Source organism: Drosophila nasuta, chromosome 2R (assembly GCF_023558535.2).
Source record: "Drosophila nasuta strain 15112-1781.00 chromosome 2R, ASM2355853v1, whole genome shotgun sequence".
Lineage (NCBI taxonomy): Eukaryota > Metazoa > Arthropoda > Insecta > Diptera > Drosophilidae > Drosophila > Drosophila nasuta.
The window spans coordinates 13,250,688-13,278,210 of record NC_083456.1 but is presented as its reverse complement, the minus strand read 5'-3'; the positions used below and the strand labels follow the sequence as shown (position 1 = coordinate 13,278,210).

At 40.2% G+C, this 27,523-nt stretch overlaps 10 protein-coding genes and 1 long non-coding RNA gene across 37 annotated transcripts; 1 reads left to right on the top strand and 10 right to left on the bottom strand.

Moving 5' to 3' along the window:
- The first annotated feature begins 287 nt into the window (after positions 1–287).
- On the top strand, positions 288–26,179 carry LOC132787321 (modifier of mdg4-like). 27 transcript variants are annotated; one of them, XR_009632531.1, is made up of 7 exons: positions 290–411; positions 692–958; positions 1,022–1,161; positions 1,558–2,431; positions 24,407–24,663; positions 24,991–25,103; positions 25,395–25,429. XR_009632531.1 is itself a non-coding variant. In XM_060794298.1 (6 exons), the coding sequence occupies exons 2-6, from the start codon at positions 745–747 to the stop codon at positions 21,708–21,710; spliced, it is 1,554 nt and encodes a 517-aa protein (XP_060650281.1). In that variant the 5' UTR covers positions 289–411; positions 692–744; the 3' UTR covers positions 21,711–21,725. The 27 variants fall into 27 exon arrangements, 23 of the variants coding, with proteins under 23 accessions (XP_060650268.1, XP_060650281.1, XP_060650270.1 ...); XR_009632532.1 differs by having other exon boundaries at positions 24,991–25,126; XR_009632530.1 differs by lacking the exons at positions 24,407–24,663; positions 24,991–25,103; positions 25,395–25,429 and adding exons at positions 17,160–17,565; positions 17,636–17,764 and having other exon boundaries at positions 289–411.
- Positions 7,033–7,306, bottom strand: LOC132787668 (uncharacterized). The gene has a single exon (XM_060794901.1). It carries the CDS (start codon positions 7,304–7,306, stop codon positions 7,043–7,045), a length of 264 nt encoding a protein of 87 aa, XP_060650884.1. The 3' UTR covers positions 7,033–7,042.
- Positions 7,198–8,196, bottom strand: LOC132787324 (transcription factor kayak). The gene is made up of 2 exons (XM_060794309.1): positions 7,565–8,196; positions 7,198–7,284 (listed from the first exon to the last, which is right to left on the bottom strand). The coding sequence occupies exon 1, from the start codon at positions 8,152–8,154 to the stop codon at positions 7,573–7,575; it is 582 nt and encodes a 193-aa protein (XP_060650292.1). The 5' UTR covers positions 8,155–8,196; the 3' UTR covers positions 7,198–7,284; positions 7,565–7,572.
- On the bottom strand, positions 8,274–8,857 carry LOC132787327 (uncharacterized). The gene is made up of 2 exons (XM_060794312.1): positions 8,765–8,857; positions 8,274–8,694 (listed from the first exon to the last, which is right to left on the bottom strand). The coding sequence occupies exon 2, from the start codon at positions 8,615–8,617 to the stop codon at positions 8,360–8,362; it is 258 nt and encodes an 85-aa protein (XP_060650295.1). The 5' UTR covers positions 8,618–8,694; positions 8,765–8,857; the 3' UTR covers positions 8,274–8,359.
- On the bottom strand, positions 8,756–9,402 carry LOC132787325 (uncharacterized). The gene is made up of 2 exons (XM_060794310.1): positions 9,311–9,402; positions 8,756–9,180 (listed from the first exon to the last, which is right to left on the bottom strand). Exons 1-2 carry the CDS (start codon positions 9,357–9,359, stop codon positions 8,852–8,854), a joined length of 378 nt encoding a protein of 125 aa, XP_060650293.1. The 5' UTR covers positions 9,360–9,402; the 3' UTR covers positions 8,756–8,851.
- LOC132787326 (uncharacterized) lies at positions 9,319–9,601 on the bottom strand. The gene has a single exon (XM_060794311.1). The coding sequence runs from the start codon at positions 9,577–9,579 to the stop codon at positions 9,319–9,321; it is 261 nt and encodes an 86-aa protein (XP_060650294.1). The 5' UTR covers positions 9,580–9,601.
- On the bottom strand, positions 9,683–9,938 carry LOC132787328 (uncharacterized). The gene has a single exon (XM_060794313.1). The coding sequence runs from the start codon at positions 9,854–9,856 to the stop codon at positions 9,683–9,685; it is 174 nt and encodes a 57-aa protein (XP_060650296.1). The 5' UTR covers positions 9,857–9,938.
- LOC132787667 (uncharacterized) lies at positions 10,001–11,070 on the bottom strand. Its single transcript, XM_060794900.1, has 2 exons — positions 11,049–11,070; positions 10,001–10,373 (listed from the first exon to the last, which is right to left on the bottom strand). The coding sequence occupies exons 1-2, from the start codon at positions 11,068–11,070 to the stop codon at positions 10,096–10,098; spliced, it is 300 nt and encodes a 99-aa protein (XP_060650883.1). The 3' UTR covers positions 10,001–10,095.
- LOC132787666 (uncharacterized) lies at positions 14,394–15,177 on the bottom strand (the record flags this gene model as incomplete). The annotated part of the gene is made up of 2 exons (XM_060794899.1): positions 14,394–14,881; positions 14,937–15,177. Coding segments are annotated over 2 exons (408 nt in total), but the record flags the coding sequence as incomplete, so codon positions are not given.
- LOC132787665 (modifier of mdg4) lies at positions 15,280–16,515 on the bottom strand. The gene is made up of 3 exons (XM_060794898.1): positions 16,458–16,515; positions 16,052–16,300; positions 15,280–15,967 (listed from the first exon to the last, which is right to left on the bottom strand). Exons 1-3 carry the CDS (start codon positions 16,513–16,515, stop codon positions 15,447–15,449), a joined length of 828 nt encoding a protein of 275 aa, XP_060650881.1. The 3' UTR covers positions 15,280–15,446.
- Positions 22,947–27,222, bottom strand: LOC132787329 (uncharacterized). The gene is made up of 2 exons (XR_009632534.1): positions 26,804–27,222; positions 22,947–23,524 (listed from the first exon to the last, which is right to left on the bottom strand). It is a non-coding gene; the product is annotated as an uncharacterized LOC132787329 (long non-coding RNA).
- Positions 27,223–27,523: the final 301 nt, after the last annotated feature.

Genomic DNA, 27,523 nt, shown 5'->3' with positions numbered 1-27,523 from the left:
ACTCATAAATACTGATTGTGAAAACATAAAAAAAACAGTGTGACCGTTAATTTTATTTTCAAGGGCTTGCAAAGATTATATAGAAAAATAACTTAAATAAAATGCTTGCAAATACATATGAACATTATTAGAATTGTCACAAGCATTCTTCCAAAAATTCTTAATTAAATAAAAATAACATCCACACAAGCTATTGTGAATAAAGTATATTTCGGTATATTTTATGGCCAAAAATAATACATTCCACAATTCAAATGCGGCCACGCTTGACCCAGTATATCGCTAGTATACATTCATATCGTACTCGTTGAAAAGGTCAGACGCAGTCTGCGCGTCACTAGCGCAGAGGAAGTAATTATTTTTTATTCTGTGCATAAAATAAGTATTTTATTTTAAAAAATATTTCAAGAGGTAAGTTCCGTTATTTGCTGTACTAGTATTACGCAAATTTCATTGTTATTCTCAAGAATTCGTTTCCCAAAATCTTTACGTATTGATTCTCTAATACTTATACACGCGTGAAAAATTTCCCAGTTTTTTCATTAAATTCTTTTTTTTGTATGCGTCTGCAATTTTGATGTGGTTTGACAGTTGTAAACAAATGTCTTGCCGCAATTAATTTGCATTTGCAAATTGTAAATTGAAACTAATTTGTTGCATTTGTCGTCGTTTTTATTTTTCTTTGCTGCAGCACACACAACAAGCAGATACAGAAAATTCTATTGATTTGTACGCTCGTCCAAGATGGCGGACGACGAGCAATTCAGTTTGTGCTGGAACAATTTCAACACAAATCTGTCCGCTGGTTTTCACGAGTCGTTATGTCGTGGAGATCTGGTGGATGTATCTTTGGCTGCGGAGGGGCAAATTGTAAAGGCGCACCGTTTGGTGTTGTCCGTCTGCTCGCCGTTTTTCCGCAAAATGTTTACGCAAATGCCACCGAATGCCCATGCCTTTGGTAAGTGTCTTGCAAAATTGGTTGCTAAGCGGCAATAATTCTTTATTTTTATGCATTTTGCAGTGTTTTTAAATAATGTTAGCCATTCGGCATTGAAGGACCTGATTCAGTTTATGTATTGTGGCGAGGTTAACGTTAAACAAGATGCCCTACCAGCGTTTATAAGCACAGCGGAGTCCCTGCAAATCAAAGGGCTGACAGACGTGAGTAGAAAATATACATGTACACACATAGAGCCAATCGAAAAAAATGAGCACCACCAAGCGCCTTTCCCGCGCTCAATACATACAAAACAAATTCCACACTCACACGACGACATATTCATGTGTATAAGAGCTTGCCTGACTGTACTGTACATCGAGCGACAGAGAAGCATCTCGAATCGCGCGCCACTCAAATACACAATTGTGTGTGTGTAACAGGGATGGCAATAGTATGCGTTAACAGTTGCTTATGCAGCTGTCGCACTTACTCCTTTAGAGCATAATAGCGCAGCTGCGTTGCGCGCGCTCTCTATTGGTGGTGGTTTTGCTTATTCGAATTGGATCAACCAACAACAACTTAAACAACATTGAGAATATTTTCATTTTTATTTTCAGAATGATCCCGCTCCGCAACCTCCACAGGAACCCACACCCCCACCACCAGCCGCACCTCATGTACAACAACAGCAACAACAAGTCCCAACCCAGCGTGTACAGCGTCAACAGCCGCGTGCATCAGCACGTTATAAGATTGAAACCGTTGACGATGTTCTGGGCGATGACAAGGGAACAACTCAAATTGTCATCCAGACTACAACCGCACCTCAAGCCACCATTGTACAACAGCAGCAGCAGCAACAACAACAGCAGCAGACGCAACACATTCAAACGCAGCAGCAACTGCAAACCGGGACAACAACAACAGCCACGCTGGTGTCGACAAACAAACGGACAGCACAGCGCGGTTCCCTCGTTGGCAGTGGCAATGTGAAGCGCTCGAAGACAACAACAACCGCCGCAAATGTTATTGACCCCTTGGATACGACACCGGACACCGCGACCACGGCTACTACCGCTCAACAACTGGCTTCCCAACAGATTACCGTGCAAACGACGGTGGTGCCCAGTGAGACGAAAGTGCATCAAGTTCGTCAACAACAGGCTGCCGCTCAAGAGGAAGCTGAATATATTGATCTCCCCATGGAATTGCCCACGAAATCGGAACCGGACTACAGTGAAGATCATGCCGAAGTTGCTGGCGATGGCGATACGACCTACGTAGAGGATGATACCTACGGTGACATGCGTTACGATGATAGCTACTTTACCGAGAACGAAGATGCTGGCGCACAAACAGCTGGTGGCAACACAAGTGCCGCTAATGTCTCAGCAACCACATCGAAGGCCGTCGTCAAGCAGCAGTCGCAGAGCTACAGTGATTCATCGTTTGTCGACACCGGCGCGGATCAAGGCAACACAGAGGCTCAAGGTTGGTTGAATTCTAATATGTTGATCCAAAGATGTACTGCGTACAGTGGATCAACTAAATATATTAGAAGTTTAAGCTAGTCTTAAAGTTTAACAATGGGCAATTCGACTGCGACTAGTGAGCGGACTCTTAATCATATTATCATATCAAAGATTTGCCATTCTAATGCTAAGATATCAATTTTCCTATCGCTGCTCGCAATTCGAATATGCCTTTAATTTGTTGGTTGTAAAGAGCGCTTAAATCTGCTTTATTCATTTTATATTCACACTGCGATATCATCGCTTTAAATTTGTAAATGCAATGCACATTTAAGAGCGGCTTTATTCAGCCACTAGCCCAGCTAAGACTTTAGACCTCTGTTCTATTAATTATTCGCAAGAGATCAGTTGGTCGAGCGACTGGCAAAAACAATGTTTATTGTTTATGCCGTCGCTCTCGCGTTAATCACAAATCCTTTTGTTTGTGAAATGGTAAGTAGAGTGTTGAATTAATTTGTGCCTAAATGGAAAGAAGACCCATCAACTGACTGGTGATTGACACAGACATTCTGGAGGCAGCTGAGGGATCATTGAAGCTATGTATGAGAGAGGTACCATAAAACTGAAGGTAATAATCTAACAATGTTGTAGTTTGCATGCCGATTTTATTGAACATTTCAGCTTACAATTTACCTATGACGAAAAGGATACTTTTGTAAAATGGATGGTTTAAATCCAATAGTGGCAAGGCCTTGCCACCTGGTTTAAATATTTCTATCAAAGATGCCTCATTTTATATTCAATAGTTTGTATGGATGAGATGTTGCTACGATTTCCTGACGCAACGTAAAAGCTTGCTGTCTGTGTTTCGAGCAACGGCATCTATTGCCGAATCTTATTTCCTGAAAATCCATTGCGCTGGGAAAAGCAATTGTATTCGAATAGTCCAAAATTCTTCGGTGTCCAATGGTTACATATCTGGTCTGCCATAGTTTTAAAGGAATGTTGATGAACCAACAACTCTTAGGCTGCAAACTGCGCGCTGAAGTGAAGGCGAAAAACGGTGCAGAACGAATGTAGGGAAAGGGGTCCGTTAATTTAGATATGGAAGATTGCATATTCTGTATGGATGAGTACAGTTTACATGCCAGCTGTGTTTTGCAGTTCGTTGTCAGAATAATGAAGGACGTAAGACTAGTCTTAAATGTGTCGATATTTGCTGAATGGGTAACGAGAAGGTAAATGCATGTGAACATTTTTGTATTTGTAAAATCGACGTATACTAGTATATGAAATTAATTAATTTTAGTATTTTGTATGTAAAGTTGAACTATGTAGTAATGCTGTGGAATGAGAATTTTCATAAATAAAACTCAATAATCTGGCGTTGCCAGGCCGCTTATATTTTGTATTTCAATGTCCCACCAATGCAACACTGCATCAAAGCTGTGTGGCAACGCTGTGCGAATGCTTTGAGAATGGAGGAGCTACATACATTTTTTCTTTTATTGGTTCGTTAATTTATTTTCCATATACACATTTATAATGTGCCGTGCATTTGTTATTGTGCCTGCAACGATAAAGTGTTTAGTGAATTATAGTGCAGTGTTAATTAAAGTGATGACAATAAAGTGGATATCAAAGAGCGTATGTTTCGAATTTGATGCTAGTTGTATCTTTGTTGTGTTTTCTGTGATCTGTAGTGGAAAAATTGTAAATTATGGAAAACTTCATACCGTAGAAAATGCCACAGCATTATCTCTAAATTGGGGGTTGATTTCGCGCTTCTTTTTGATGCTTAATAAAATGTCGAAACCATATTTGTAGTGTTGTTTTATTTGTCGCTAAGCTAAAAGTATACTTAATATGTTTATCGTCTAAGTTAAATTGTAGTTACTTTACTTATTCCATACTCTGTTTTCTTCTTTTGCTTCTCCTTTTTGCTTGATTTACTGCTCTGCTCCTCCGCTCTGCAGCTGGCGCTATCAAATTCATCCGCAGCCAGAAGAAGAACGCCCAGTTAGTGTATAAGGATTACATATACAACAAAAAACTCACACAGGCCAACGGACAGACGACTTGGCGATGTGCCGATGTTCTTAAGCTGCGCTGCAAGGCGGTTGTCATCACCAGGAATGGTGAATTCTTGGATGCACGTCGTCAGCACAACCATGAATCGCATGCCGGACGCATTGGGCAACGACAGCTGTACAAAGTGGAAGAGGAGCTGGAGGAGTACATTGAGATTTGTACATCGAATCCAAAGATATCACAATACCTGAACAGCAGCAACATTAGCATTATGACGGCCAAGGATGGCAAGGAATGCAAGTTGTATGTGCCCGCCTCGGAGGCCACTGAGATCGAGATGCAGGCATTGGTCGACGCCGCTGACAATGATGATGGTGATGGCGTCCTCATTGAGCAAGTGGTGGAAATGAAGCCCATACAACGCCTGAGCCACAAGAAGTTTCAATAGATGCTCTTAAGTTTAAGTTTTAAATTATTCAATTCATGCCACAAACCATATGGAGAGAACCCCTTTTTTAATCAATCATTTTTATTACGTGTATTCATGTCCACTCAACAAAACATGTCTCAATAAATTTAAAGCCAAAACAACAATTTGTAACTAGATAACATTTTTATTAAGACATAAGCTAAACCTATTAAGTAATATTATTAACATTCGAAACTAATCCATAAACTTTTCTTTTCTTTCTTCCGCAGAGGGCGAATTGCTGTTCATCGAGAGTCCGTGGTCGACACCTTGTCTGGTGCTGAACAACTATATGTACAATTGCCACAGTCGAAAGAACAATAAGGAGTACTGGCGGTGTCACAATTATTCCAAGAAGGTGCACGAACAACGTTGTCGTTCGCGTTGCGTTCTCGAGTTCGGCAAGCTGAAGAATATCACCGGAGGTCTGCACAATCATGCGCCGCACACGGAAAAGATTGAGAAGATAATTCAGCGCAATCGTCTGGCGGCAGTCAATACGGGACGCGGCGGAAAATTGGCACGAGTGCACAGTATTACAGATTTCCAGCAGCATGAGCCAAAGCAGGAGGTGATCGAGATGGTGGAAACAGTGGAGGGACACCATCATCAGCAGCATCATCATCATCATCATTTACTGGCCAGTGAAGCGGCCACGTTGCAACTAACGGAGACCGAGCTGATGCACGCCTCCTTGATGCTCATCCATGATTAAAACCGTGTGATCCCATCTCCCGTGTCTGTCTGTGTTCTGTGCAATCCGTGCAATTTAGTTTCTAAGTACAACACACAAGTCGAATAAAAAAAGCCGATTCAAAAAGATGAGCTGAGCAGATGTAAATATTTGATGCCGTATCTACTATGTCTGTAAATTGCAGCAACACTTAAGAAGTATAAACTAAATCGTAGGTTAATTACGCCCACATTTATTTAACATTTCTAACATTATTTCATTTCTTCTTGTAGTGCTCACCTATAACTATCGTGGCCAATTGGTCCACGAAGAACACGTCTACACCTGCCACTCGAGGCATGCGGTCAAGTGTATGGCCTTTTGGCGTTGTGTCTCGTACAAGAAGTTGAAATGCCCGGCAGCTCTGACCACCAGACAGAAGGCGATAGTGGCTCATCGTGGTAGCCACAATCATGTGCCGTCCACGCCGCTTAAAACGTTTGTGCCTCGCATCTACAAAGACGAAAGCAGCGTCTAGATATAAGAATTGTAATTATGTCAGAAACAATTCTAGCTGTTCACAAAGCTAACGTACTTTTCTCTTCCATTTCTTGCAGTTGAACATAGATATGCCAAATTGATAGGCGGAATCTGTGAATAAACCTACATTTAAACAAACTTCCAAAAGCAGCTGTAGCTTTATGAAATGTAATTCAAGCTCTATTAAAATCAAAGCTGTCAACTAACTATATTCCAATTGAACCTGTGAATAAACCTATTCATAAGCCAACTGTTCCAAAACAAACTATTTCAGCATTATTAAATTTACATTTTTGCTTTAAATAATACAAAAATAATGTGACTTTTTATGTTAATATTAATAGCTGCTGCTTTTAATCTTTTGTACTCATTTTGCACATTTATTTCTTGCAGCTTTCACCATCATACCGAGAGTTCGAAATGTTCTTGCGCCCTCAATTCTGCGTCGTGATCAGCAACGTGTTCCTGTGCCTAGGACAACTCACAAACAGTTGACGGCTTTGAGTCCTGAGTCCCCTGCCAAGAGACGCGTCATCCCAACGCCCAGCACAGTGGTTGCCCAATCCAAATTGGTCCCTGTGCACACCAAGCTGAGTCAAAGTAATCCGGAAAATATCATACGCACTGCGGCTAACAATCACAAGTTCGTTTATGTGGGTGTGCCGCGCATGAAGGGCAAATGCGTCAATTGCTTGAAGAACGGCAAGACGAATCTGGAGCGGATTCCCACCTGCTGTGACTCGTGTCCCGGCAGCAATTGGATGTGCGATGCTTGCTTCGACGAGTTGCATTAATCATGTTGCACTCAATCAGATGACTTATTTTCAATCATTTCTTATTATAAATATACATACAACATATATATTTTCTTATTGCAACTAAAAATAAAGATAACCTTTAATTACTATTGAGTGTCTTTAATCGATGGGTTTCTTGATGCGTTCGCGTCGTCTTTTGGCCTCCTCGTGATTATGCGCCCCATGGAGTATCTCAATTGCTGCATCCTTGGTGCGCACACGCGCCCGACACTTGGTCGTGGAGCGAGTGGCACAAATCCATTTGGTGCCGCGACTATTCTCCATGAACTTCACATAACTGTGACCCAGATAGTTCAGTTTAATCGATTTACGCTGACCCTTGCTGAAGTAGAATGGGCAACCTGTAATGAGATGAAGAGACATGAACTGAACTGGATTAGCAAAGCAAACAAAAAATGCTAAAAGTATAAAACACATTATAGGAATTTGAGAGAAATCGAATCACTATTGAACTGCTGTTGAAGCCTTTTTCTTTTAAGTTTATTTGATGTGGTTTTTGCGTACTTGAATAAATGTTGTGTTGTATGTGTAACTAGCATACTTTCTTTTTTAAGCTGAATTATAATTAATGTTCATTATGATTAGATTAAAAACTACATATATGTGTATTCGCCCCTTCACCTCACGCCTCACTTCTTGCGGCCAAGGACACGGGACGCATGCGAATGTGAATGCGAATGTGTTGCACCCACAATGCCCGTGACATCGGCCACAATCTCCTCGTACTTTAAATGCATGCCCAGCTCGTTGACATCAATGGTAGCCGTCGATTCGTCCGTTAACGTTGTGGTAAGCATCGCATCGCTGGCCAATTGCTGCTGCTGCTGCTGTTGATGGTGATGTTGCTGCTGCTGTTGTTGTTGCTGTTGTTGTTGATGCACTTGCTGCGGTTGCACCAATTGATCTTGACGTATGCTTGCCGTTGCATAGATCTTGGCATTGGCATTGGTATTAGCATTCACATTCACATTCGTTGCGGCAGTTGCCTCCGCTGTGGGTGGCACACGACGCACGCGTTTCTTGCGACGCACAATCTCCTCGTGCGTGTGGAAGCGATTCAGTGGACACACGATATCGTTGATGGTGAAGACACGCGATCGGCACTTTTGATTCCACCATTGATTGCAGCGCCAGTATCGTTTCTCCTCACCCGTCGACAACTTCAGTGTCTTCTCAAAGATGAAGGGCTGACCGCCATAGATGAGCTGCATGCGACCACGCGACGTCGCCGTGTATATGGCAATGCTGTTTTCTGTGTGCACAAAATACAAAAATAGGAATACAATTAGTTTAAAGAGAATACAATATTTAAGAGATTCAAGTACACATATAGAGCAAAAAGTCAGTTTTCATGTGTGTTACGCTTAAAAAAAGGCGTCCATATATTTTATCACTTAAACGCTAAAAATACTGTCTCTAGGTGACAAGGGAATCTTTGAGCATGCGTGCTATGCGCTTCGAGGGCGGATGATTGTGCTCGGGTCGCGTTAGCCACACTTTGTATTTGCCATTTGTCAATCGCTTTGTGGAGATTCGTGCATTGCAGTTGGGCAAACCCGATCGGCGAATGCGACAGTTCCAATAGGTCATCGAGCCATGCTGCTTGTTCTTGGCATAGGCATATTGATTGCAGACCAACTGCACCGACTTCCTTTGGCCGCGTATGAAACGCATCTTGGGACATCTTCTGCTTGTGCATTTTCCCTCCGCATTGACCACCGATTCCACCAATAAGTAATCTCCTGGCAGTTCTGTAAATGCAGAAAACAAATACGTTAGACATATCGAATATATAGTTGTAGTTTCATATAGTTTGCTTGCCGAACGGTAGTCAAAACAAAGTTGCGCTTTAGTCTGGATTTATTTTGCTTTGAAATTGTGGCTTAGTTTAAGATTCAAGATGCTGTTTCACTTGGACTGCTCCTGCTTCACCTGCCTGATGGCAGTGCACAAAGGATTGCGTGCCAAGCCGTCCATAGAGTCCTGTTGTTGCAGCATGTACATAGATTGATGTGTGTGCCGACAGCTGGTCACGTGTATTAAATCCCCCTGGCTGGTGATCCGTGTCACTAGCCGAGCCCGACACTTGGCCTTGTGGTACATGGAGCATTTCCAATCCCGTGACTTTTGACCCTCGCGCAGCTTCTCGTTGGGCGTGTAAGTGTTGCCCTCGTAGTAGACCAGATCGGTGCCGCGATTGGAGCGCACATATTGTGCAAGATTCGTCTGGCGTGCGCCTAAAAGGAACAAGAGGACAGAGAGTTAATAATGAATGCCTTGAACGTGTTTTGCGGATGATGAGTTCATGTCTTTTGGTGATGAATAAAGCAGGCGATTCAATTTTGCATTCGAAAATATTTATTTTACATGAAGTATTAGTGTTGCTCTTGGCCACGATTGTGATTGTGAACTCCATTGCTCAATTGCACCTGACCGGTAACCTTATTCTGAATGGCACGAGCGCGACACTTGCTGCGAAAGTGGGCGCACTTTAGATAGCAACGATGCTGCTGCTGGTAGCTGATCACAAAGCGATAGCCATCGATGAGCGGTTGTCCGCCACGACTGCGAAACGTGAGACGCGGTCGACGACGCAATGCTGCATGCAAGTAAAGCGAAAAATTTCGGATATACATTGGATGGATTAGTGAAGCGAGTGTTGTGTTTGATGGGTGTTTACTTATGAATTAGTTAGTTACAACTTAACAACTAAGCTATATATACAAGCTAATATCTAATCTAAAGTTTCGAGCCCTTGGCTTGATGATTGTGATGGCGGCGACTCAGCTTAATGCTGTTGCTGCTGCCTGCACAGCTAGTGACACAGCGTGCCGGGCAACGTAGCCGAGTATTACTGTACTTGGTGCACACCCAATTGGTGGTCTTTAGATAGCGTCGTTCTACGGTATACATGTGACCCTTGTACAGCAGATTGCGGCCACCACGACGATTGGCCACCAGCTTATAGTGTCTAATATCATCTGCAATAAGATACAAAAACAGTTAAGAGACAATGACCACTTACAAGCTACAAGAATAAACACTATTTAGAGATTTAGCTTTTAGTTGATTTTAAAATTAACTTGTATTTTTATTAAGAATAAAATAATGTGATATTTGAACTATATATTTTTGTAGTTGGTCAGTCAGTCTTAGGGATGATTGTGCTGACCGCGTAACGCTGAGATCTGATTCGATTTGGTTACAACGCGCGCCGTGCACTTGATGTACTTGCAACGCAGCTTGACGCACTCCCAGTAGCAAGCATCCTTGATGCGTCTATTCAAGGTAAAGGGTTTCCCGTTTATGGTCAGCAGATTATTCCCCCGATTGCTGCGCGTAAAACACACATTGAGATGATCAAAGCTTTGCTTTTTTCCCTTGCGTTTCAGCGTGGGTAGCTGTATCTTATAGTCGTTACCCAACGGATCTACAAAGAGAGAGAAAAGGTTGTTTTTAAGAAAGTGTTGAGAGATCACTTAAGCGATTACTGCAGTTTCCAAATCGACAATGATTGAAATTCAATACTACAGAATACAGAAGGCAAGTTACAGTTTCTCTTTATTGTTCTTATCTTACAAACTAACAAAAAATAAGTTAATTATGCTAATGCTTAAGGAAGAAATATATTATTTATTATAAGACTGTTAGATGGAGCACTTCTTACCGTGATCCAGGTCCAGTTTTTATATAAATTTATTTGAAACACTCTCTTTCCATAGATAAGCAATCAATGTTCTGTTTGGGAGGCAGAAGTCATATCTAATGCTATGGAATTTAATAATCAAATTACTCACACACACCCACATATTTATGCAAATAGTATTTGTAGTTTAAACTAAAAACAAATGACTACACTAACTGATTATGGAATCGCCAAAATCGCGAAATTTTCATTTTCTGTTTTAAGTTGATCTATCACTTATTTTGGCTTCAATTAATACGACTGCATAATCCAGACTTCAGGGCTACGTATAGGTATAATATTCTGGCGCGATTTCCCACATTGATTGTATAATTTGTACACAAAATGTATTGTTTTTTATTTTACAAACAACACAAACACTCGTTCTGTATGTATGTGTACACACACAGTCATACATACATATACACATTTGAATACACATGTCTCACATTACAGAATGGGTCTTTTAATGGCTGCTTTTTATATTTTCTAATTTACACATTAATTTTCGTTAATTATTTATTTCTCTTCTGCACATACTTGAATAACTGAGCGTAAACAATTAATAACATTTTGCGTCGGCACCAAATTCTTTTTTTTCAACACCGCCGACTTCTAGCGTTGCCGGACAACTGATGTTGCCATATTGCAAACGATTCAAAGCAACTCTGTACTTTGCTCTGTATGTGTGTGCGTTTATAGCGCATGCAGTGCAGTAGTTTTTCATTTGTCAACTTAACAATTTCAAAGTTTACTCTAAACAAATAAATGTGTGTTTTTCAAAATTGAGTGTGTATTTTGTGCAATCAAATCTAAAGCTTTTAAAAAGTGTTTACTATGTGAAAGCAGCTCGCAAATTGTGTTACAACTGCCACGCTGTGTTTACCAAATCGCCAATAATAATAATGTAGGGTCACATTTATGATGAAAATAAAAAAGGAATTACAAACAAGAAAATGCAATGTGTTTTTATTTAACTTGTGTTTACTTTATTTTAACAAACGAATATTTAAGAAACACAAACAACATTAGTACATAAATACTCGTATGTTCTTTGTAGGAAAACCACAACAATCGACGGCATGCAAAGTGAACAACAAAAAGGAAACGGAAGTGGAAATAACACCCATCAATGCGAAAAAGGATGATGCTATACCGTTATACGCCGGTAGCAATGTGTTTGTATCAAAAACGGATCTGGCAGCCGCCTATATTCCCTATCCTGCGATTTATACGTCCCGTGTAGCCGATTTGGTGATTGGGAAGACGGAATTGAATCGCATAGCGTTTGGAAATTCGTCAGCAGATCAGAATATCTTTGATGCCATCATAAGTATAGAGTGGAAGACTTGTTTATTTTCTATAATCTATAAACCATACTTACGATCTTTACAGCACATGTTTGTCAGGTGTTTACTATACACGGCAGCTCATTGGATAAGGAAACTGTGCAGAAGTTCATCGATTACAAGTTGGTCAACATTAAAGCTTTGGGTTCCGAGATTAAGCGTTAGCAAATGTAACTAAAAGAACAAAAATTGTATGTTTCCTTTGTGAATTGTGAATAAATGCGAAGAATGTAGAAGAATTTGTTAGTCCCCCCTTTTAGTGTAAACTGTTTCTTGTTGTCCCTCAATGGAATCATGTTCAGCATCTTAACTAACCATTGCCACACATTTCACAATTCCTTTATTTCATTGTAGGTGTAATGCAGTCGATCAAGGCGCTCTTCGAGGATAAGAACACCAGCACAAACATTCAGTATACGACAACGCAACGAGGTCGCATAATGCTCATCTATAATGGCTATAGATACGTTGTCAATCGCCAGAGTCTAAAGAATGTCTTCTGGCGATGTTCGCGGTATGTGAAGCACTGTTGTCGCGCCACTTTGGTCACCTCCAAGGTGAATGATGTGACCTTGCGCATATCGGGTGCTCCACACACGCATGGACCGGAGATTAAGCTGGAGGAATGCAGTTCACCGGACTTTTCTGTTGAAATACTGGATGAACTTAGCGAGCTGCAATAAATAAACAAACACACACACTCATACAAATTTCACTAATTTTAGTTTAATTATTCCTTTTTCAATAAATACATTTACATCTATTTAAGAGCTGTATGTAGCTGTTTATGTAGAATAAGCTAGCAGTTAACTGTAATACATTCAATTGTCCTTTTATAATTTACTAATGTATTTGTCAACTCCCACTTAATTTGCAGTTGAGATTAAGATGGAACCATCATCAACGACCACCACAACACCCATTCCCAATGATGCAGCTGCTTTGGCCGTCGCCTGCTTTAGCGATGAGGATGCCATGTCCATGCGCAAACCATACACACTGCCAAAAATTCTAGATGGTAAGTTCTACAAGAATATCCAACCCAATCAGAAGACGCCCGGCGCCATTCAAGCCACCTGCACCAGCTGCTACGGTCTCATCTCGGGCACCACGAAATCCACGGGGAACTTCCTCAGTCACATCAAGCGACGCCACAAGGAATTGCTGCCGCTGTGCCAGCTATATTGTCAGGCCAAGAGCAATGTAAACGTGAACGACTGCAAAGCTCCAGCAGCGGCTGTAGCTCCAAGTGCCATTGAACAGAAAACAAACACGGCTCCAATGCCGACCACGTTGCCAACGTTGTCGACGTCGTATGCTGCAACCACAACCTCGTCCCACCTAGCGATTCCCATGCCACTGGCCATGCCGTTGTCAATGCCGGTGACTGTGCAGGCGCCACAAATGATGGCACTGATGCAGCAGCATCAGCGCCAACAGAACACGACGCATCAATTGCCGCAGCTACAGACACTTGGTCAATCCCATCATGGTGCTGTCTACATCAGCAAGGATTACTAGCATCAGCGTATAAATGGGACAATTGGAAGAGTACCTAATCTAAGTGCAAGTTTGCTTAAGTCTTAATATATTATCTATGGTCAATTAGCCATAAGTGTAAACATAAATGTATATTTTATGTACATAATAAATTTGTAATTTGGTAAGCGACTTTTGTACAATCCAAGGATTCCATTTATTTCGAATATTGTTAAGCATATTATTACAATTTATATTTACGCTTAATCTCTTCTAGCTAATCCTGCTTATATAAAAGAAAATTGCCGAATTCAATGGCAGGTCCAAAGTTACAGCGTCTTACAAAAATATATGAATACTATCGCCTATTCTAAGGACAACGTAATAAAAGACTTTTGTTCAAGTAAATGTTACTTTTCATTGCAGAAATGCAAATCAAGAAAAGAAAAAAAATAATGCCGATGTAAATTTGTTTTATTTCTATTTGTAACGTTAAAAATTATCCAGAGCCGTATTATAATTTCTACTTACGCTTATTCTCTTTTAGCTAAAGTTCCCCGTGCACGTCGTCTGAAGGTTAAGGACTTTGATGGAACTGCGATGTTTGAAACTACAAACCGCCAGCGACCCAAACTGTTAATTGATGGTACCGGCTATTTAATACATCGTCAAAGTGCCGAAAATGAACATGTTGGTAGCTGGCGTTGCATGCATCACCACAAAGGATGCAAGGCACGAGCGTCCACATTTATGGTTGGTTCCGAAGTTAGATATCGCCACTCCAGAAATCCACACTTTCATCCATTCCTTACATTGCAAAAGCATAAGAAAAGGCAATTGAAAAAGAAATAGACAATCGCCTTACAACATTAAAAATAATTAACTATATCTAATTTAGGACGAAAGTAACCATTTAACATTTTTAAAAAATAACCTTGTTCATGGTGTCGATACTTCTTTGTTTTGTCTATCAATTAACTTAAAATGGATGTCTTTATTTTTTCTTAATTTTATAATATTTGACTCTAAGGACCTAAAATCTTTACGGATCCATCTTAATTATAAATAAACTGATTAACAACATGCTTCAATGCTTAGCAAAGGGATCTCGAGACACAACAGTTGTATACTTTATATATAATTTAAGATTTCCTATCTGATTCGAAATCGCGTTCTACATGCAAAGAACTTGTACTTGCTTCTTGTTTTGTTTTATTCGATTGTCCTAATTAAGTTAAATCCGATACTGTCACTATTTCTACGCTGACTCAATCTTGGCCAACGGATCGCCAGAGCCGCTCTCAGCTCGATTCCAACCATGAATACGATCGGCGGCAGTCAGAGAGCTCAACTTCTTGTGTATAAGCATGCCAGCCGCCTTGGCCGCCTCTATACGCTTCGTATCGCCCATATGATTATGTACATCTGTTAAGAACATAATGAATTAAAATAGAAAGTCATTGAACATCACAGAACAAACCATTAGTCACGTAGAGATCGTCGCCGATGGTCTTGAGGCGACTGCGGCATTTCATGGAACGATTTTGAACGCATTCCCAGTACAAAATATCATTACTTTTGCCATAAAACTTGAGATTGGAGCGATAGACAAAGTTGTTAATGGTCAGCAGAGTGCCGCCCTTCCGACTGATGAGAAACGTCTGTGGTCCACAGTTGTGCACGTGCTGTGTAACTGCAAGAAACGAATTAAAGTGTATTAATTACATCAATTAGCATATTATAAAAAAATTATAGTTAGAAGTACAAAGTATGTGAAGCTTACATGCTAGTCATATAGTTTTTTATGGAATAGAGACTTTATTGACATCAAATTTATTACAAAAAACAGTAGAATTCATTCAGTTAGAAATATAGTTGTGATTAAGTATAATAGGGATAATAAATGTAGAAAATAATGTAAAAATGTAAGTGGATTCTGGGGAATTATTGTCTGCAATTAAAGAACTCTCCAGAAGTTTTTCTGGTAGCGTTATTTCTTCTTGTTCTGCAGCGCTTTCTGCAGACGACGCTTGATCTTCTCGCGAAAATCATTTGGATCCATTTCGCCAGCAGTTGGAGCTGGCGGAGTTTCGTTCTGGTCGCCTTCTTCTTCTGCTGCGGCAGATGTTTCCATTGCAACGGATTCCTCAATTTCATGGATTTCAAACACTTCACTCTCCTCCTCCTCTTCTGGCACCAGCTCCACATCAATGTCAGCACTTGGATTCTGCACTAAGATCTCAACTTTTGGTTCCTCTTTCGGTGCAGGAGTAGTCACAACACTGATTGCTCCATCGGCTGGTGTAAATTGGGATGAAGTCACGCTCTTGTCGCTAGCTTGCATGAAGTGCACATGCTCTCCATCGAATGGAAAAACGTTCTTTTGGTCGCAGACTACGCGCACTTTGCACTCTTCGCCATGCTCGCGGAAGCAGCATTGGAAGACCGAGAATTGAGACTTGCGGAACGAAAACTTGAAGAGATGCCCCTCGTACACCAGCTTAACGCCACCTATAAAATAATTGTGCCACATTATCATTGGGAATGCAACAAGTGAAGAGAGAGTAAAAGAGAGAGCGGGAGAGTTGGACTTACCCTTTGTGGTGGATGCATAGACGGCTGGCTTGCTGGCGCTTTCATTCTTGGTGGCGGCTTTGAGCTTGTCGAGCAACTTGAGCTTGGGCGATGGATCATCTATCTTGGTTTTGGGGCGACCGCGTTTACGTGGTGGAATTAACTGAACCTGCAATGTTGATGTGGCTGTTGTCGCTTTCGCTGCTGCGTTCAAGTTAAATAGTAATAAAAAAAAATTAGAAATGGAAATACAACAGGTTAAATTATGTGCTCAAACGATGCACAAACTTAAATGGAAGCAAATAAAACACAAGTTTAAACATTTCCGCTATTCCGGACATTTATTAATAAATAAAAGTAAAAGAAATGAAAAATAAAATTAAATAATATGCGCTGCAGTTGGAAAACACACGTTAAGAAGAAGCACTGTACTTGTGCGGCCCGCAAAGTTGCCACCTGTGCACAATGGTAGCGTGCTGCCACATCGCGGCAAGAACGCGCTCTCTAGAAGTCGGCCATCTTGTCAATGTTTCGCCGCAGAGTTGTATGAGTTTTTTTTTTCGCCGTGGTCGCTTCGCTTGCATTTTTGGCGAATGGCGTTGTGTGAATATTTACAAAAAAATATATTGTATAAATCTGGCGTAATAATGACCAAAAATAATGTGCAAAACAAGTGCAAGTGGTGTGTGTGTGTGTTTAACAAATGTGCATGAAATCAAAAACCAAAGGCAGGCAATATTCTGCTCAACGCGCGCTGTTGTGATTCTATTGTGTGTGGGCGACCACATAAAACTATAGAAAAAGATGAAGCTGAAATTGTTCTAAAATATAAGTGTCGTGTTAAGTGAACTGTTGACAGTAGTGGTAAGTCTTTTTGTTGCCAAAATATATATCTATTGCCAAGAGATATCTATGATTTTCCTATAGCATTCTAAACTGTTTACCAAATGTATATATATGTATTTGTATGTGTGCGTGTTGTGTATGAATTTGTGTACTCTCAATAAAAACCTTTGTTGTTGTTACCAAACGGTTGTGTTTTGATCTAAACTAAGTTAGGAACCGAACTCCATTTGTCTATGTTTTGCCAACGTTTCCGTTTCCCATTCTTCTTTGTTTACAATTGCAGCAGATGAATCTGTTGTCTCCCAGAATGGACAGTACATCACCGAACTTCCCTCAAATGTTTGGATTCACAAATATAATTACTTCTTTATGCGGAATCAAAAGCAGGGCTACAATCTCATCTTCAATGGTTATATGTACAAGAAGGAGGCAAGTTTTCGTGCCACCGTTAATTGGATCTGCTCCGATGGCAACGGGAAACGACTGACGGATAACAAATGTTCTGCACGTGCCATAACCAAATTTGCAGGCGGTATTAAGCTGGGAAAGAATGCACACAATCATCCGCCGCGTTTCACAGGAAATTGTGTACCCGCCAAACTAATGCACAAGGACATGTTATTGCAGCAATATTAAAGCACGCCACAAATCTCTTCTCACACTCTCAACTGTAGTTTTCTTTATATAGAGTTAGTATTAAGTTAAGTTCTAAAACCCCAATAAATATTATATGTCTATACTATATATCATTCTATGCAGCGTCAAAAGTTCGATTCCGACGCACGCCCAACGCCGAGTTTCTTTATGTCGACGGACGCAGCCATAAGAAGGTGCGTGCTCTACAATATCGCACCTACTATCACTGCATGACGCCCAAGTGCTTCGCCCAACTCATTCATAGCGAACTGAAACGCAAACCGATGCTAACCAAGTGCAACAAGCATGCGCCACATTGTCAGCCAAGTCCAGAAGCTGCTAACTAGACATACATATGTAGAGTACTTTGTAGCCATAACCACTTTGATGTAAACTAAGTTAAATGAAAAGCGTACAAAATTGGAACAGCAAACTCAGTCTTTTATTTCTCCCAGCCTCTGCAGCTTACGCAGCTGTCCAGCACAACACAGTTCTCTGAAACTACTTTTCACATTTTGTCTCTCATTGCAGTCAGGTACGATGACGATGCACTGCATCTGGACACACAGCAGCGTCGCAGCGGCAGCAGCAGCGCCGGAGGCACTGGAGGTGACAACGGCTCGCCGTTCTTCATTGTCAGCAAGTACGGCACCAAGCAGATTATGCTGAAGCAACACACCTTCAATCGCCACATCACCCGCGACGATGTCACCTATTGGCGGTGCAGTCAATTCGCTGTGCTGCGATGCCGAGCGCGTCTTAAAACCAAACAGGATACGCTCACCATACTGAATAGTGAGCACAATCATGAGGTCATCACCAAGGCGAGGAAATACGGTTCGCTGAAGCGTCAGCGGGCGGAAGCGGAGGCAGCAGCAGCAGCAAGATCAAAGAAATTGGATGATTACGTTGAGACGAAACCCGAACCGAATACAGACATTACAACTAGCCCTTAATTTTTGTGTTAGATCTAAGTTAAAAATGCAAATACGTAATTATTAAATGATCTTTATTTAGTGGTCAAAATACTTCAATATCTATATACATATAGACATATATATCATATACGTGTTAAATAAAACTGTACATTTAGCTACGCTCTCAATTTTGTTACAACTATTCGCTATGATTTGTTCACTATAATCACTTAATTATTTCATTTGTCTATCTTCTTAACTAACCAAATGTTTTGTCTGTTTGCTCTTCGTAGATGACATGTCATATTACTCCTATATAACGGGCTTTCGTGGGAGTCGCAAACTCAAGATTGGCGAGTTCACGTTCACCAGGAATAAGGCAACTGGAACGAAAACATATTGGTCCTGTGCTCGAGCTGGCGCTCACAAGTGCAAGGCGAGAGTAGTCACCGTGCAGGACAACGATGTGATCATCAAGTGCAGTCAGCACAATCATCCGCCATACTAATCGTCGTCGTTGTCATCGTCGTCGTCTCATTTATATAGTCTTCTTTATTTAGGGATAACTTGCATTATTTTCAAGTCGCGTATTTGTATAGAGAAAACTATAAAAATAAAAGTTTATTTTAATGCCAATAACACAGTCGAATGTTGCTCAGTAGAATTTATCTATAAATTGTTGTAATTGCTAATCAAATTAAATCTTAACTAATTGCTATTGAAACTCATTCACAGAACGCGGCGAGCTGCTTGAAGAAATGGATGATTTAAATGGGGTCATCAAGCATTCGCTGCTCACATTTGTCAAAGGTCAGCGTGGTTGCAAACTGTTGGCTTTTAATGGACATAACTATGTGCGCAATCGACGTGGCGGTCTCAAAACCTATTGGATATGCTCCAAGAAGGTAAGTTGACTTTAAAGTTGTATAAAAGATATTAAACTAATAGATTTATTATAAATTTCAGGGCAGCACCAAGTGCAATGCACGCGTCGTCACCAATGTCATCGAGGGCGTGCACAAAATTGTGCTAGAATCGTGTCATCATACCTGCCTCAACAGCGATCGCAAGAAGCGTTTGTCCGTCGTCAGTCCGCTGGTTAAGACCGGCCTTAAGCCACCAAAGGGTTTGGCCAGTTATGTGAAAACGGAGGCCGATGAGGATTTGACGCTTGAACTGCGCTCGCTAAATTTAAGCATCGAAGATCTGCAGCAGTTGCATCAGTCATAAAGTGCAAGTTAGGAAATAAATGCTAAGAAACTAATTAATAAATAAGCAAAACAGTCTATAAATAAACAAATTTACTGTCTCAACTATAATTATATTCTGTAATGTATTTAGATGCTGTAAGTTATTAATCAAACGTCTCACTAATCATTTTATTTTATGCTCTTTTAGTGCCCTTCCAGATCATTCAAGCGCAACGCAGAGCTTCAGCACCGGCGGCGTCAGAGCTGAAGCGCATCCGCACCACAAAGCTTATGGAGGACATACACTATGTGCGTACGCCGGCTGGGAATTCGGTGCTGCAGTGTGGTGCTCATCGATATTTGCGCAACGCATCCTACAAGGACAAAGTATACTGGAAGTGCTGCAAGTGGCGCAAGCAATGCCGAGCCAGATTAATCACCAATGCCACATCTGATGGTCAGACGCGTTACGCCATAAGCGGAGCACATAATCATGCCTAGATATAAGTATATAAAGCACTGCGGAAATAGGGAAAATATGTATATATTTCGTATTATACAATTAAAGTGTAATTAAGTTAATGCAATCGAGTTGTGAATAGCAGTTTATGGAGGAAACTATATGAACAGGTGAGTCTACTTTAAACTGTTTATTTTATTTTTGTTTTATATTAATTTGTGTTATGTTTTGAATTGTTTTTTATTTCTAGAAGAAGTAAAATCTGTATTAGGTTATTTTAAGAAATACATTTTATGTTGAAATGAATAATAGTTTATCCTTCAGGTAAGCTTTTTTTTATCTCTTTTTATATTTGTTAATTATTATTTTAATTCTCTTTTTAGTTACTTGATGTCCTAGAAAAGAAGAACTCAAAACTTTAAGTTATTGATTGATCTAAAATATATTTTAAAATTAAAGTAAATCTTTATTCGAGTTGTGAATAGTTGGTAAGTTTTCGTTATAGTTATTTTTTATTTTTATTAATTGTCAATTTTGTTTTCTTTATTTTTAGTTACTTGGTGTGCTAGAAACTTACTTTATTTCATTTCTAAACGGACCTTTTATCTACTTTAAGTTACAGCATGCAAATATAATCAATTTAAATTTAATACTCAATGTGCTTTTTATTGTTTCGTTTATTTTGTATTACTTAATATTCTATAATTAGTGATAATTTATTAATAATATTTATTTCCTTTTGCAGCACTGACTGAACTCAATCCCAACAATCTGGCAGACTATGGCAATGAAAGCTTCCTGCCCAAATTTCGGGGCAGACGAACACAAAATGTTCGCGTTGGATTAGCTGTGAAACAAAAGTGCGCACGCACCTTGGATGATTGGGATCGAGTGCGTTACGAGCGCACCGCCAATGGCGATGTGTTGATCTATGAGAATCAACGTTTCACGCGTAGTGGCATCTACGGAGACACCTTGTTTTGGAACTGCACCAAGCGACGCTCCCAGTGCGCCGCTTACATGATTACCAACCAAAAGAAACCTACCTATGTCGCCATATCGGGTGTACACAATCATGCCTAAGAACAACAAACTTACTTTGAAATCTCAATAAATGCTTACACAAAACTTTGCAACTCCACGTTATGACTTCCTTCACCCAATACTTGCATTTTACAATTCACATTTACTTGGCTACTAATTGCATGAATTATTAATGTATTCTTCTTGCTTGTCTTTTAGAGCTGGCTGTCTTTGGGACAGGACAACGAGGACGCACTGTGTTGCTGCACAATGACCAGAAGTTCGTAAAGAATCGCAGCTCCGCTTCGCGCACTTATTGGATATGCTCCCGCAAGGTAGCTTTTAATATAATTCCAATCAAATATCGATATTAATGTGCTATTCTCAATGCTTCACAGGATGTGACGGTCTGTCGCGCACGTGTTGTGACTGCCATGGATAGTTCGGGTCAGGCGAGAATTATCAAGCGCAACTATGAGCACAATCACAAGCGAAAGTATCCGGCCAGCGACATCACGTTGTCCGAACAGTTGTCCATTATTGAGCGTGGCGCCTCTGTGGGTCAGCTGAGGAAGGGGCGGGGCAAGGGCAGCGTGATCGGAAAATAAGCTTAGGATTAAGCGCAAACATGTTTTAAATAAATTACCAATTGCATAGGTTTATACTGAAAACACACATGAATTTATTAATCGCTCTCAACTTGTATTTTTTATGTTACGATTTATTTGTTACCTTTCACTAATATTTGTATTTACTCTTTGTTGCTTGCAGCGTTTCACATCGATTTTGCGGACTCGAAGAAGAACGGCGGCAAGCTGCTCGTGATCAATGGCTTTCGTTTCTTTAGGAACAAGAAGCGTGGACATTTGCAGTACTGGAAGTGTCGTAACTACTACAAAGAACGCTGTCCGGCCATTGCGATACACGATGAGTCGACGCTTATTCTCCGTCTGTGCCATCAGCATCAGCACATGGAGAGTAATGACATAGAAATCAAACCGCTTCCGTCCACAGCCAAGGAAGAACTTCCCGAAGTGGAGGCTCCGTCACTTTCGCCACCCGCAACGCAACCGGCGCCTGAACAGTCGAGATCGTTGTCTCCGGGACGATCTCCGCCGCCGTTGCATGAGTACAAAACCAACAAACAATGTTTCGAATTTTAGCGGAAAGCAACAAAATAATTAATTTCGATTTCAAGTTCAATTAGCTGTTAAGTGTGTTGAGTTTATTTTTGTGGAAACGGTTTTTTTGTATTAAAAACAACAGCAACTGTCAAGTGGTTTTTCAATGTTTCTGCCATGTAAGCAACTGCCTCATCATTAATGTTCATTCTGGACAGTTTCCATTTGTGCTCTCGCTAACGCTAACATCACTCTATTCTCTACTGCTTTCAGATGCAGCCCAGGGACACGGACACGGACATGGCCATGGACAGTACAGCGGAAGCCAGCCAAAGATACAGTTCTCGGTGTCGAAACGTGGCGGACAATTGCTGTGGTTGGATGGATTGAAATACTTCCGCAACAACGAGAATCGAACAAATTTCTTTTGGCGCTGTCATTGGTATTATCGTCATGTGCGTTGTCCCGTTTTGATCTGCATGAACAAGTTCGATTCGAGTGATTTTCGCCAGATTCATCAGCATTGTCACGTTAAGCCGGATCGCAAGGAGAAACAGCAATCCCCAAGGACTAAGTCGAGAACTGCGAGCTCTTCAGTTGTGGGCGATGCACTGGAGGTCGTCGATGCGGAGATTTTCAACATCTAATTTAAGTGCTATTCAAAACTTAACAATTTTGTTGGCTTGTAAATAAAAATATCAAAGAAAAAAACCACTCGATAAATAGGAACAGTTATCATAATCTTTATTTAAACATATGCAATTTTTGTAATCATACTAATTCAAATTTGTCTAAATTTCCATTGCAGTTGTGCTGGCCAATGATGAGGTGCCTAATCCAGAAGATGTCCTCGTCTTCTTTACCCAATCCCTGCGTGGTCGCCCCGCCATCATGGCCAACGGCATTCGATTCCTGATCATGAGTGAGAATAAAAAGAAAATCCTTTGGCGTTGCAGTTCGATGGCCACCAAAAAGCTCAAGTGTCCGGCTCGCATTACGATGCTCAAGGAGAATCCACCCAAATTCATAATCAACAAGGCGGAGCATATGCACGCAGAGCTGAAGCGCAACAAATACAGCTCCAGCAAGGCACAACCAATGACCCAGGCACAGGATGCGGCACAAATAAAGCTGGAGCGTGAAATGGAGGGCGCCGTCAGTTTCGAACTGCATCAGGAAGAGGTGCAGGAGCTACACGAGCTGACTGACGATGCCCTGTAATAGTTCGGATAGAACAGCATATCGTCATATACATATAAATGCAATTGTATAGTTGAGATGGGCGTCAAAGTTATCTATATCTAAGAATAAAGTTTAAAATTGTACATTTAATTAATCGAATTTAAGAACTCAAGCATTTTTGTAACAACAAATTTATATGCTATCTATGTTAAACATTTCTAATTTAAATTTATTATCTGCTTTTAGGTCTGACCAACTTCTGTTATGTGGTGAGCCAGAAAGGACGCACTTTGCTGCTGCACGAAGGCTTCTACTATGTGCGTGAGAAATGCATCAATCCAAAGACTTATTGGCGCTGCACTCAGTATACAACTGCCTTGAAGTGTCATGCACGCATTCACACACAGAGTGGACACATTGTGCACTCGTCGAAGCACAATCATGAGCAGGAGCAATACGGACGCAAGCTCAAACGTGAGGTAAGTACCTCAAACAGAAGATGGGATCATTCTTAAATCAAGTCTAGAATTGAAGATTTGTTTAGACTGTTCTCTTATTCTCATTTTTGTTTTTTTAGGTGGCTATATAAATTTTTCTTGAGCCAAGAAAGAAGCCCTCTGCTGAGCACCAACTTCTGCTTCATATACAGAACTTATTGGTGCTGCTCTCAACATTCAATTCATTTGAAATGTGAGGAACATCATCTCATACTTGTTAGTAATATAAGTTAAAAATGCTTGTGGACTTTGCATTTTTGAACGCCATCATTTCATAATCTTCCTTTCACTAGTCTTAGTCTTAAACGTTTTCAATGTTATTTGTATTTCAGCCTAAAACATATCGTATATGAATAATAACTATATGAATAATAACTGTACAGAAATAAACTCAAATCGATTTACCAACACACCCTACACACTTAATAATTGAACTCAACTGCGATTGAGATATTGAGCTTTTTTTGATTATGTCACTAATATTTTCCTATTTCTCAATTGCAGATGTGATGATGCTGGCGCATTTTACCCGGACTCGCAAAAGAAAGCGGAAACTTGTCATAGACAAGCACGAGTTTGTCATGGATCGCAAGCTCAAATGCAGCATCAACTGGCGATGCTCTCGATACCGAAGTGCCAACTGTAAGGTGCGTGCCACAACGCATGCCCTCGCAAATGGTAAGGAGGTGTATCGACTGAAGTATGCGCGCCACTCTCATCAATGATTCCACAACTGACGACAGCGTTCCACAAATAATATAGTATGTGTCTCCTATATATTTGTATTTGTTTAGAGAATTCGTTTAACCAATTAACCTCGCATTGAATGGATTCTTTTTTTTTTTTTATTATTATTAACCTTTTAGCCTTAATAAATGCTATTGCAAAACAATAAGAAAACCTAATCAAATTTATCGTTTAGGCTAATGCATGCATCTCTTTCATAGTTATTAACCTAACTTGCTAATCATTAAGCTTAAGCTCTTAAATTAAGTCTAGAATTAAAGATTTGTTTAGACTAAGCATACACGATGTTCTCTTATGTTTATCGCAATTAATTAATTAATTAATTCATTTTTGTTTTTTAGGTGTCTATATAAATTTTTCTTGTGCCAAGAAAGAAGTCCTCTGCTGAGAACCAACTTCCGCTTCAAATTTAGAACTTATTGGTGCAGCTCTCAGCATTCAACTCATTTGAAATGTGAGGAACATCATCTCATACTTGTTAGTAATAGAAGCTAAAAATGCTTGTGGACTTAGCATTTTTGAACGCAAGCAGTTCATAATCTTCCTTTCGCTAGGCTTAGTCTTAAACGTTTTCAATGTACTTTGTATTCCAGCCTAAAACATATCGTATATGAATATGTGTTAACTGTACAGAAATAAACTCAAATCGATTTACCAACACACCCAACACACTTAATAATCGAACTCAACTGCGATTGAGATATTGAGATTATGTCACTAATATTTTTCTATTTCTCAATTGCAGATGTGATGATGCTGGCGCATTTTACCAGGACTCGCCAGAAGAAGCGGAAACTTCTCATAGATAAGCACGAGTTTGTCATGGATCGCAAGCTCAAAGGCAGCATCAACTGGCGATGCTCTCGATACCGAAGTGCCAACTGCAAGGTGCGTGCCACAACGCATGCCCTCAAGACTGGTCAGGAGGTCTATCGACTGAAGTATGCGCGCCACTCTCATCAATGATTCAACAACTGACGACAGCGCTCCAAACACAATATATGTCTCTACTATATATTTGTATTTGTCTTGAGAATTCGTTTAACCAATTAACCTCGCATTGAATGGATTCTTCTTTTTTTTTATTACCGACCTTTTAGCCTTAATAAATGCTATTGCAAAACATAAAAAAACCTAATTAAAATTATCGTTTAGGCTAACGCACGCATCTCTTTCATAGTTGTTATTCTAACTTGCTAATCATTAAGCTAATTCCTTTTCATCTTATATATTCTTACAGAACAGATACGCAAACAAGGCATCATGATAGTCAAGGGCACCAAGGGAAAGCCCAAGTTGTTGATGGGCGGCTTTGAGTATTTTCGAAACAATAGTCGTGGATCGAAGACATATTGGTTGTGTGCGCGCAATCGTTATCTACGCTGCTCCGCTCGTATTATCACCTGCTCCAGTACCGGCGAACTTGTGGTCAAGAATCAGCTGCACAACCATAGTCCACACTTTAAAATGGATCCCAAGAAGCAGTCACAAGAGAATCTGTCCAGCTCGGAGTAGCCAATATCGGAGCCAAAGCCACAAAACTCAATCCAACGTAGAGTCTTACTTTAGTCGCAATAAAGCTTATACATTAAGTCGGATGGTTTTACGTTCTCCCGTTGATTTCACCCGAAGAGTGGAAGAACATTTTAAGCCAATGGTTTAACATGACACGTTCATCTGCCTGTCCAAGTCTGGGGAAAATACTTGGCGAATTTCAAGCGTATTGTTTTTGTTTTAAAACGTAATTTAAAAGAAAGTCCCCATCTTAGCTAACATACTAACTACAATTATTTAAATAGTATCTGAAAGAGTTCAGTATGATAACAAGTTCTCCAGAAAACAAGTTGTGAAGTATGAAAACTAGAGCTGCTTTGGCTCTTATATAATCGGATAATGGGTATCTCACTGTCGGGTACACTCGACTGTAGCTGTTACATTTGTCTTTAACTGTTTCTTGGTATCCTCCAGATTGTCGACTTCAGACGGCATGCTGACTTTGTTTCCTGAAGCTTCGACAACTATGAAGAATAATTCAAAATAGTAAACAACTTAAGTGACACAGCATCGTTTTGTAAACAGATAAATTCCATGAATTCATTGACATTGGACTCTTCTGCAGTAAGTCGAGACCGTAATTGAACGATTCTCTCTTACTCTCTGGTTTTCTTTGTATTTCATTTCGTTAAGTGATATTGTACACGCCACTCTGCTAATTTCTTTTGTAAACGTTGCGTGGTTTTGTTTATACAAAAGCTTGTCAGCTTCAAGAAAGTGAAGACAAGAAAGCTGATTCAGTTTCGCAGGCACTCGAAATGTGTCTCATAAATTCCTTGGCAATACACATGTATGTGTGTGTGTGTTCTACTGCAGAATAATGACGGATGACTAACCGCATAACGGAAAAGTGCTAAGTGACTGCGATTAAGGGTTCGACAACACGCAAGAGTTAATTATAGACCGTGTCAGATTTATGAAAAGCTGTCATTTAGGTAACTTATGACTGCGTTATCTCATTGTTAAGCGACATTTTGCTGTTCTTTTCTTCGTACAATTTAAATTTTACGAACCGATAAGAACTTCGCGCTGCTTACTATATACCGTTAATCGATTAATGATGTACTCCTGTAATTCAGGGTGACCATTTTTTTAACGGTTGAGCTGGCTCTGAGATCTTCTCGATCTTCGTGCTTGATTTCTTTCTTTTCGGCGGAAGCTATTTTAATAAATCAAAATTATTTAAGGTCTGCTAAATTTATTGGATCGAAAATATTCTTCCGCACACGTACTTTCCGTATATTCAACTTTACTATATGAAGTGGTTGGTATTTATTCGAATTGTGCCCTTGGTATATTGCTGTGACTTTCAGCATATTT

What these genes read in the sequence shown, in the direction of transcription:
- LOC132787321 (XM_060794285.1), top strand. Translation starts at nt 745, where the DNA reads ATGGCGGACGACGAGCAATTCAGTTTGTGCTGGAACAATTTCAACACA. An exon ending in ACCGAATGCCCATGCCTTTG is followed by an intron (nt 959 to 1,021) that starts GTAAGTGTCTTG and finishes TGCATTTTGCAG; the next exon opens with TGTTTTTAAATAATGTTAGC. An exon ending in AAATCAAAGGGCTGACAGAC is followed by an intron (nt 1,162 to 1,557) that starts GTGAGTAGAAAA and finishes TTTTATTTTCAG; the next exon opens with AATGATCCCGCTCCGCAACC.
- LOC132787668 (XM_060794901.1), bottom strand. Translation starts at nt 7,306, where the DNA reads ATGTCTCTTCATCTCATTACAGGTTGCCCATTCTACTTCAGCAAGGGT.
- LOC132787324 (XM_060794309.1), bottom strand. Translation starts at nt 8,154, where the DNA reads ATGCAGCTCATCTATGGCGGTCAGCCCTTCATCTTTGAGAAGACACTG.
- LOC132787327 (XM_060794312.1), bottom strand. Translation starts at nt 8,617, where the DNA reads ATGCGTTTCATACGCGGCCAAAGGAAGTCGGTGCAGTTGGTCTGCAAT.
- LOC132787325 (XM_060794310.1), bottom strand. Translation starts at nt 9,359, where the DNA reads ATGGAGTTCACAATCACAATCGTGGCCAAGAGCAACACTAATACTTCA. An exon ending in GAGCAACACTAATACTTCAT is followed by an intron (nt 9,181 to 9,310) that starts GTAAAATAAATA and finishes TGTTCCTTTTAG; the next exon opens with GCGCACGCCAGACGAATCTT.
- LOC132787326 (XM_060794311.1), bottom strand. Translation starts at nt 9,579, where the DNA reads ATGTATATCCGAAATTTTTCGCTTTACTTGCATGCAGCATTGCGTCGT.
- LOC132787328 (XM_060794313.1), bottom strand. Translation starts at nt 9,856, where the DNA reads ATGTATACCGTAGAACGACGCTATCTAAAGACCACCAATTGGGTGTGC.
- LOC132787667 (XM_060794900.1), bottom strand. Translation starts at nt 11,070, where the DNA reads ATGTGTATTCAAATGTGTATAT. An exon ending in GTGTATTCAAATGTGTATAT is followed by an intron (nt 10,374 to 11,048) that starts GTATGTATGACT and finishes CTCTCTTTGTAG; the next exon opens with ATCCGTTGGGTAACGACTAT.
- LOC132787665 (XM_060794898.1), bottom strand. Translation starts at nt 16,515, where the DNA reads ATGTGGCAGCACGCTACCATTGTGCACAGGTGGCAACTTTGCGGGCCG. An exon ending in TTGCGGGCCGCACAAGTACA is followed by an intron (nt 16,301 to 16,457) that starts GTGCTTCTTCTT and finishes GCATCGTTTGAG; the next exon opens with CACATAATTTAACCTGTTGT. An exon ending in CTATGCATCCACCACAAAGG is followed by an intron (nt 15,968 to 16,051) that starts GTAAGTCCAACT and finishes ATTATTTTATAG; the next exon opens with GTGGCGTTAAGCTGGTGTAC.